This window comes from Melanerpes formicivorus, unplaced genomic scaffold (genome assembly GCF_026170545.1).
Source record: "Melanerpes formicivorus ecotype bairdi unplaced genomic scaffold, bMelFor1.0.p_v2 SCAF_91, whole genome shotgun sequence".
Lineage (NCBI taxonomy): Eukaryota > Metazoa > Chordata > Aves > Piciformes > Picidae > Melanerpes > Melanerpes formicivorus.
The window spans coordinates 394166-404181 of NW_027142443.1; the positions used below are offsets into that span (position 1 = coordinate 394166).

A 10016-nucleotide genomic window follows, 5' to 3' on the forward strand; every position below is an offset into this window, starting at 1 on the left:
GAAGTCTGAAGATACATTAGACTGGTACTTTTTGAAGATGGTCACTTGACTGACTGGGATGAAGTGGAGGCATTCAATGATTTTTTCCTCACTCTTTAAATAATACTGCTCAGACTTGAGTGTTACCCTTCACTGAGTCAGAGGACCATGAGTGTGGGAACAGTGGGTTCTGGTGGGATTCATCCCCGAGTACTGAAAGTGACAGTGGATGTTACAACAGGACCCCACTCCATCATCTAACAAAGGTCTTGGGAGTCTGGGAAGGTCTCTGCTGACTGGAAACTAATCAGTGTTCTTCCAGTTTACAAGAGTGCCATGAGGGATGACCCAGGGGACTACCATGCTGTTGATCTGACCTGGGATCCTGAATACATTATGGAGAATATCATGGTGGCTACAACTAAATACCATGACATCATCAGGCACAGTCAACATCAGTTAAATGTGGGAAAGTCCTGTTGAACTGATTTGATATCCTTCTATGATGAGGTCATCTGCCTAATGGATGATGGGAAAGTGGTTTATGTATTTCTTTCAGGGATCTCATAAGGCTTTTGATATTGTTCCTCACAGCACCCTACTGTGAAATGAGCAGATTCATGTTGAGCTAAGTGAAGAAATAGCTGAGGCACAGGACTGAAAGTGTTGCAGTGAATGGTAGGATACATTTGCTTGTCAGTCAAGAATGATATTCCTCAAGGTTCAAATTATGGATCAGTTCTGCTCAGTATATATAAATCAGTGATCTGGGTGAAGGAGTGGAATACACCATTAACAGATTTGCTGATATGAAACTGGGCAGTGCTGTTGAATCTCTTGAGGAACAAAGGGACATGAGCTAGACCCTAGAGAGATTGGCACATTTGAGCAGTTGACAATGGCATGAAATCTGAAAAGTCCAGGTGTTGAATTCTGCACCCACGAGGCAGTAATGATGGGCATAAGTCTAAACATGGAGAGGAGTGGTTGAAAAGCAGCCCTGCAGAAAGGGATCTGGGGGTGCTAGTTGACAGCAGACCCAAGACATGTCAGCCATGAGCTCTGGCAGCCAAGAGGCCTAACAACAGGCAGGGTGCATCAAACACAGCAGCATCAGCCAGTCAAAAGAGATGATTATCCCTCTGTGTTTATCCTTGTTGCATCCTCAGCTTGAGTGCTGTGGACAGTTCTCAGCCTTCTCTTCTCTTCTCTTCTCTTCTCTTCTCTTCTCTTCTCTTCTCTTCTCTTCTCTTCTCTTCTCTTCTCTTCTCTTCTCTTCTCTTCTCTTCTCTTCTCTTCTCTTCTCTTCTCTTCCCTTCCCTTCCCTTCCCTTCCCTTCCCTTCCCTTCCCTTCCCTTCCCTTCCCTTCCCTTCCCTTCCCTTCCCTTCCCTTCCCTTCCCTTCCCTTCCCTTCCCTTCCCTTCCCTTCCCTTCCCTTCCCTTCCCCCCCATCCCATCCTAACTCCTTTAGTGCTGCTGTATTTCTAAGGCATTCCCAAGGAGACAGCCTATCCATGATTACAGCTCAGAAGAAGATCTAATGTGTTTTGCTGCTCTCCACACAACAGCTGAGACTGCTGTGCTCAAAGGAGCAAAAATCTCTTTCTTGTCTGATGAACTGGAATTGCCAGCAACAGAATGGATAGATGTGAGCAACTCCCAGCTCACTGGGAAGCTTTTGTACAATGGCTGTAGGGACAGTGACCAGAAGGCAGAAAACAGGCTACACTTCCCACACAGAGACATACAGAGCCCAGAGGAGAAAGAGCCCCACACTTGAACTACATTGCAACACAGTACTCTCAGTTTCCTTGCTTTCCTGACCAGAGATCAAGGCCATATGTAGGTTGCATCGCTGAGCATGTGATTTGTCTGCCCGACCTTGACAAGAACTTTTCCAGGGCCTTGGATATAACCCCATTCTTGAAGCATTGCAGTAATGGCTGGAACAGGGCTGAAGTGTATTATAGCCTGAGGAAGGGAACTTCTAGTTTTGTTTTGTATTGTTTGTTTTTTGGAAGGCAAGACAACTTTCTTCTCACAGAATATGTGAGCAATTGTTGACGTGATTTGCAAATGCGAATTTACTCTGGAGGAACTATTGCTTCATGTTGTAACATGGATATCTTTCTTGACATGAGGCACTAAACCTCTGCTTGTGCTGTCCCAATACTAACGAAAGGAAAGGCTATTGAATGGTTCCACAGAGAGAGGCCTTTAGCTGTCTGGAGCTGTCTCTTCCATGGTGATGGGGCCATCACCATTGTTCATCATTGGTGCTCCCAACCATGGCACAGTCCTGTGGTGGCAAGCTGGACCTCTGCCCGTCGTGAGGCTAATTGTGAGTGAGTGACATGGAAAGGACAGCAGAGAGAGAAAGTACTGGCCTTGTGACAGCCTCTGTCTGGGGATCCTCTGTGACAAGCAGCTCTGGGCAGCAGTAAAGGCATCTCCTACTGTTCTGAGTTGGATCAGGATGGTAGTCTAGCCTGAGACCAAAATACAGATCTCTTTGTGAAGGTGTCCAGCATCCAGAGTGAGTTGGACCATGAGCCACGACAGTGATCACAGGTTTCTGGAACACACCAAGATTGTTGCCCTAATTTGCAAACTCTCAGGAGGGGAGCTGTCCACTTTGCTCCAGCCTATGCCCAGGTTGCTTTGGTTTCCCCTTAGTAAAATCCACTCTGAAGGCTCAGGTTTCTTGCCAAAATCCTTCTCTTGCCAGGACAATTTAATTGGCAATGACTGTGCTCTCCCAAGCAGCACACTCAGACAAGGGAATTCTAAGCAGGTTTTATTGTGTGTAATGTTTTTCCCCTTCACATTATCAGGTATTTGACACTTAAAAGGAAATACCACATGAATTTATAGATCATCAACAAACGGAAGAAAAAGAGAAGATGATGCTCTAAGCTCTACAGAGCCTTAAGCTGACTGTAAATGTTTTAGTCCGTTTTGCTTCTAAACCACAAACAGTGCTTTTAATTCTCTAGGACATTATATTCAGAAGTCTGGAATATTCTTTTCAGCTTAAAATCACACACATACACAAAACCCCAACCCAACAAAACCCATACATTGCTCAAAGCCCACTCTTCACAGTGAAGGGAACATACAAAATGCTGCTCAAACAGAAGTGTGGCAATGTCAGACATTTCTAATGTAATCAGCTTCTGCCTGTTATTAAGCAACTCCTTTGCAAGCACCACTGAATTCCGCTGAGGATCTCTATGTCTGGGATCGAATAGACCTCAGACAACTAGGAAATTGTTACAGAGCCATACAAAAAGCAAAGCAAAACACACAAAAAATAATATGATGTAGGAGAAAGTTACCTTGAAGTTCTGCTTCTAGTTTTCAGTACTTCCCTTAAGATTCAGAATCAGGAATGCTCTCATAAACATGCATCAAGTCTCCACACAGTCCTCAACATGCAACACAGTCCTCATTCTCCATCTGTGTCACAATTACAAAATACCTACATGAATAAAGCACTGCACAACAGGAGAGCAGTTTTGCTTTCTGGCAAAGAGGACTTGTACCTCTCTGGTACTTTTGGGGGGACGTTTTGGTCTCTTTGTTCTCTTTTCCATGTCAGGATATTAGCCAGTGAGGACAGCCAAGCTTGATTTTCTCCTTGCTTACTGATGGGCGAGCCAAGGGTTTTGATCGGAATTGAGATTTAGCTCCACCCTCTTGTTTGCAGCACAAGCTTCCACTACAGGTGTGGGACCTGTGGCTTCAGAGAGGGGAGCTCTACCCTGCAAAGGAGGGACAGGAGAAGCTGTCAATTGGTGTGGAAGGTAAGCTGGCATCAGGAAGTTTAGAGGACATATCTGGCACCACCACATCTGTGACCCCACGCTTCTCTGAGACTCAGAGCCCAAGAGGAGGTTGAAGAAGTTGGAGGAAGCTGAGTCTCTGACCTGAACGGGGAATAACTAAAGCCTGAAAATACTCTCTACTGCAGATATCAAAAAGGCACTGCTGTAAGTGTCTGTTGAGCCTGAGGGTGTAAGTTAAGAGGTAAGAGCCCAAAATAAAAACCCCTTCTCATAAACAGTACATGCTCTACTCAGAGCATGGATAAAATTCATTGTCGCTATGCACACATCCATCCTTCTCTTTCACCACCAGCTGCCCCATCATATTGTGACACAAAAACCTAGATTCTAGGCAAATAGTAGTGGCACAGAGCTGGCTGCAGAGGTCAGCAAGAAGTGAGCATTTGTGAAAACACAACATAAGTCTGATTCTCCTGGGAATCTCCTCATCCCAGAGGCTCTTTAGACATCATATCCGCAACAACATCAACCCTGATTCCCAGGCCTGAATCCCTGCCCCGTCTTGACCCCGCACGACTTCGCCACCTCCCCATTCCCCCTTACGACTGCCCACTCCGATGGCTCACCTGTTCAGCACAGTCGCCTCTTTCCCCGAGGCCGGACGCCTCTTGAGAACACACCGAGCTCCTCTGTGGGGCCATAACGGGGGGCATCCCGGCAGGAAAGCAGGGCAAGAGTGGACCGAGGAAGTGAAAGTCGCTGCTCAGGCTGCCGGTGGCCAAGCACACGTCGTACACAAGGCTGCGGGGAAGGGAGCCTGCGTCGCTCTCGGCAACAGCTGTCGGGAAGGTGGGCAAGGGCTCGGCCTGTCTCTGTCTGTCCCGCCGCAGCTTCATGAGCAGGGCGGCCAGGCCGGTGGCCAGGCAGAGCGCGGAGACGCAGGCCAGGCAGGCGATGAGGTAGAGAGTGAGTGTGTCGTCGGGCTCGGCGGGCGGCGCGTCCTGGCTGAGGCGCACATGGGCGTCGGAGAAGTCGTGGAGCAGGGCGATGGCGAGGGTGGCGCTGGCCGAGCGCGGCGGCTGGCCGCGGTCTCGCACGAGCACGACGAGCCTGTGTCGGGGCGCGTCGCGCTCGGCCACGGCCCGCGCCGTGCGCAGCTCGCCGCTGTGCAGCCCGAGGCGGAAGAGCCCCGGCTCCGTGGCCTTGGCCAGCTCGTAGGACAGCCAGGCGTTCTGCCCCGCGTCCGCGTCCACCGCCACCACCTTGGCCACCAGGTAGCCTGCCGGCGCCCAGCGCGGCACCAGCTCGCCCGCGCCCGCGCCGCTCTCGGCACCAGGGTGCAGCACCACCGGCGCGTTGTCGTTCTCGTCGCGCACCAGCACGCGCAGCAGCGCCCGCGCGCTCAGCGCCGGCGACCCGCCGTCGGCCGCGCTCACCCACACCTCCAAGGCGCGCACCCGCTCGTAGTCCAGCGAGCGCACCACGTACACGTCGCCGCTCTCCGAGCTCACCGACACCGCCGCCTGCTCCTGGCCCTCCTCACGCACCAGCGCGTACTGCACGCGGGCGTTGCTGCCCGCGTCCGCGTCGCTGGCCTGCACGCTGCCGATGCGCACCATGGGGCTGTTGTTCTCCGTCACCCACATGCTGTACAGCTCCTGGCTGAAGGCGGGGGCGTTGTCGTTCACGTCCGTCACCTGCACCCACAGGCTCTCCCGAGAGCTTAGGCGCCGCGGGCCGCAGTCGGTCGCTCGGATGCTGATGTTATACTCTGCCGTCGTCTCCCTGTCCAGCGCCGCGTTGGTTCTCAGCTCGTAGAAATTTCCGAGGGTGGGGCTGAGAGTGAAGGGCAAGTCCCCATCAATGGTGCACTCTATCCTGCCGTTGTCGCCGGCGTCCCGGTCCCGCACACTGAAGAGAGCCACAACAGTGCGTGGCGGAGCGTCCTCGGGAATGGAGGCAGTGTGTGAAGTCAGCTGTATCTCCGGGGCGTGGTCATTCACATCCACCACTTCCACAATCACTTTGCAATGCGCAGACAGCCCCCCTCCATCGGTGACTTCCACCATCATCTCATAGGATTGTGTTTCCTCAAAGTCCAGTTTTCCTGTCACCCGAATCTGACCCGTGTCAGGGTTCAGATCGAAAAGCTGCTGGGACCCATCCAGTGTCTGGGTAAAAGCGTACTGTACTTTCCCGTAGGACCCTTCGTCGGGATCTGTGGCTGCCACTGTCACCACCAGTTGCCCCGGGGGGCTGTTCTCATCAAGCTGCACTTCGTATACCTCCCGAGAAAACGTCGGGGTGTTGTCATTGGCATCCAGCACCACGATCCGGATCTGAGCTGTGCCTGACCTGGGCGGTGAGCCTCCGTCGCTGGCGGTCAGAAGTATACTAATCTCCGCCTCCTTTTCTCGGTCCAGCTGCTGTTCTAGGATGAGCTCTGGGTATTTTGCTCCACGTTTCGCTGATCCGAGAGCAAGGAGGAAATGCGAATTGGATCCGAGGCTGTAGTTCTGCAAACCATTACTACCTACATCAACGTCCTGGGCGCGATCCAGAGGAAAACGTGATCCAGCTGGTGTCGTTTCTAGAATCTTTAAAACCATCTCCTTCTTGGGGAACACTGGGGAGTTGTCGTTCACGTCAAGAACCTCCACCTCCCCTCGGATCAGCTGCAACGGATTGTCAAAAAAGAGAGTAAAGAAGAGGGTGCAGGTCTCGCTCTGAGGACAGATCTCCTCTCGGTCCAGAGGCTCCTTGGCTGTCAGCACTCCGGTGCTCGGATTGAAGCGGAAAAGCTGCTGGTTCCCCTCAGACACAACGCGCGCCTTGCGAGCTGCCAGCTGGCTCGGCGTAAGCCCCAGGTCCTGGGCAATATTACCCACAAAGGAGTCCCTCTCCATTTCCTCCGCCAGAGAATAGCGGAGGCTTTCGGCCCCGCTCTGCCACACGCAAACGCACAGAAGGCACAAGGAGATCACTTGCCTGAGGCTGCCTCTGTTCTGTCTCCCGTTCCACACCATTGCTCTCCCCAAAAGCCAGACAGTGTCCTGCCCGCTTCCCGACATTTGCAAGCAGCGTCCCAGGCGGAGCAGTGTTTGTCAGGGAGGGCGGAAAAGGTCTTCTGCAAGCCCCCGAGCAGCCCGGCTGCGTTCTCCTCCGCCCTTCCCTGGTAGCTCTGTCGGCTGTTTTAGTGCGCCGGTGCTGCCGAGGCGGGGCGGGCAGAGGAAGCTGCCGGTCCGTGGTCAACACCGCCACCTAGTGTCGGCAGCGGGAATGGTTCCTCTGCTTCTGGTCGGCGCTGGTGTCTTGGGCTTTCATGTTTCTAGATGCACTCTCTGATCCAAAGCAGAGCCAAAATCTAGTGTCAGGGAGAAATCCCCCAAAGAAAAGAGTTTCCCTTCACCTGAGCTCACCACCACAGGAGAATGGCAATGCTGTTTCTGGTTTATTTTTTTCCTCAATCCATATCACAAATCTCCCAGAAAATGCCAAATTTACATGCTTTTGTGTGCTGAATGGAGAGGAACCTGGTGCCTGCTGCCGCTGGTCTGCAGTATAAGCTCTGTCACTAACACAATCATGAAACGTGTCCCCAGCTGCACACAGTCATCAAATGCTGCAACCAGTTGGCATTTACTGGAGGTACACAGACCTTTCTCTTCTGATGTTAACACAGGCTCAGAAACACTTCCAATGTCCCTGTTCTCACAGGTAAAACGTCAGCTCTTGTACCTTTGTAAGCACACACACCCAACTGCTATTTCATGCAAAATGCAACCAGGGGAAGTTTGAAATTAAAGCCTAAAGCTGAAGAGGAAGCCCTAATGTAGACAAAGCGGGGAGCAGGGATCTAACGACACCGATGGATAGGCCATCAGGAACCACTCAAGAGGAAACTCCAAGAAGTTCAAACAGAAACTTTGTAAAGGGTAAGGGGGGAAAGAAGTTAATCTTGGATTCACAGAAAGGGTCTCATTAGAAATATCAAACTGATTATGAGATGTTCAGACAGGTTCTCGGAATAGGTAAGGCTTATTATGTGGGTTTTAGAATAAAGTCAGTCAAGAGTGGAGCTAAGAGGAAGAACAAGGGGGAAATGGAGAGTAAATCACTGAGCCTCCTTGTGTGAACTGGTGCCTGTGAATGTGGAGCAGCTAAAAACGCCAGTGTCAGGCACTCTTCACTGGGGAAGCTTTCAAGGCCAGTCTAACTCTTAGAAAACAAAAAGTTGAGGATACAAATTAATTTAAAATGTTATCAGGTCTCCCAAATAGAGCCAAGGGGGGACTGCTAGGAATAAACACATTGTACAATATTAGAATTAATTATGTGATCTCTTTGAATTAGGGTGGTTTGAGCCTTCTTTTGCTTAATTTAATGTGAGTGACTATGCATAACATGAGATGCTGAAAAGATGAGTCCTCAGACCCCAATCTGTAACTGAATTTCACTTAAACCTTTTGTTAGATGCGCTGGGCATCTTGCATGATGCTACTATAAACTGGATTAATCCTCTCATTCAAGGAAGAAAAACTTCTAAGAGAGAGAGAGAGATAATTCAATTTGAAGCACTTGTAAGGCAGATGAGTCCCAGGTGCCTCCCAGATAAGGTGGGAGGATGAGGTGACTATGTGAGTAGGTAAAATCTGAAGGAAGTTTCTCCAAGCATTGTAGATGAAGAGCAGTTAATAAACAAGTTGGTTGTACAAGAAGTCAGTGTGTGTTGCATAGATAAGCGCATGAACACCTCCTCTAAGTGACTGTGAGGCCTTAGAGGCACAGGGAATCCAGTGAGGGAGTTTGTCATATGAGAGGGAGGCTGAGTTTAGATTGAAATAAACCAACTTTGTGGCATAATCTCAGGTCCTGAACTCTACAGTCTGAGGCTAAGACTGGATCCAGTCAAAATCAGACTCCTCTCTAATGAGAATTTTGAAAAGCAATAGGGTCTAGTCCAAACCTTGAAATTTGTTGGGAGAGTCTTCCTGGACTCTCCCGTAACATTCACCACCTGCAGCTGGAGCTGTTGGGAGAGCTGCAAAGGTCACTCATCCTATCTCACCACTTTCTACATTTAAAGCCCCTCTTAGGAGGGCCGGAAGCTCAGTGCTCAGAAGACTGAAAGAGGCCTGGCAGCAATTCTCTGCTAACAAAAACTGTCCTCAATGGTCTATCATCCATGTCTCCAACCTGAAGGAATGGATCTGCTCACCCTTTACCACAGCCAAGGGAAAACAGGAGAAAAAAAATATATTTCCCACCCTTTTGAGAACATTCACAGAGCTTTCCCAGAAACAGTATCACTACAAAGACCACTGTCTCCACACAAGGACTTCAGGTGTTCTCTTTATTTCACTTTCACACAGAATGAGATCCCAGTTTCCAGTGTTACACTTTGGAACTACAGAACAACACAGCATGAGGGTTTCCCAACATCCTGTGCCCACATGTTTGCATTCACACAGTCCTTTACTACACCTGGGGTGCCAGTCCTTCTGAAGAGGAGCAGATAAGACAAGGCTTAGACACAGTTCACAGAGCAGAAGGAGAAAGAGCAAAAGGAGAATGCAAATACTCTTAACATAAGCCCAGAACCTGAGATCAAGACAACTTTCCACTGCCATCAAGAAGACTCTGAATTTGGGAACAACAAGGAAACAAAGCCCAGTGGACCTCCTCAGAGTTTATCCTGGTTACACCTTCAGTGAAAGTTTTTTCAAGCAATTTGTGGAATTTCTTTACAGTGCACCCAAAGATAAGGAATATGTTTTCACAACTCAGCACACAACCCTGTTGGTACTCCTGTGTATTCAGAGCAATTTGAAGGTAACAGCCCCCTCAGCAACCACTTATGGGCCAAAGAAAGGTCATGTACATTTTCATTGTCTCCCCTAGAGAGGAAATGGTTCTACTCAAAGGCTCAAAGTATTCTTCTTGTCTGATGATCTGGATTTGGGAGTATTGCAACAGCTGGCTGTGGGCAACTCTCTCCTTTGCCTGTCAGCCTGTGTGCAGCACATGCAGACACACAACTGGCTGTATGCACACATAGGGTGACCACAAGGCAAAACACACAGAGCCCACACATCACAGACAGAGATATCCAGAATCCAGAGAATAAAGAGCCATGTCCTTGCACCCCAGTGTAACAGAATACTCACAATTTTATAATAAGGACAATTAAAATTAGTAATAATTGAAGGATAAGATGTCTATGGTCTTGCCTAAGAGCAAGTGAGAGAA

The 10016-nt window shown here is 49.7% G+C and overlaps 1 protein-coding gene across 1 annotated transcript; it reads right to left on the bottom strand.

Moving 5' to 3' along the window:
• Positions 1-2776: 2776 nt before the first annotated feature.
• On the bottom strand, positions 2777-6793 carry LOC137455122 (protocadherin beta-15-like). The gene is made up of 2 exons (XM_068165678.1): positions 4394-6793; positions 2777-3743 (listed from the first exon to the last, which is right to left on the bottom strand). The coding sequence occupies exons 1-2, from the start codon at positions 6791-6793 to the stop codon at positions 3624-3626; spliced, it is 2520 nt and encodes an 839-aa protein (XP_068021779.1). The 3' UTR covers positions 2777-3623.
• Positions 6794-10016: the final 3223 nt, after the last annotated feature.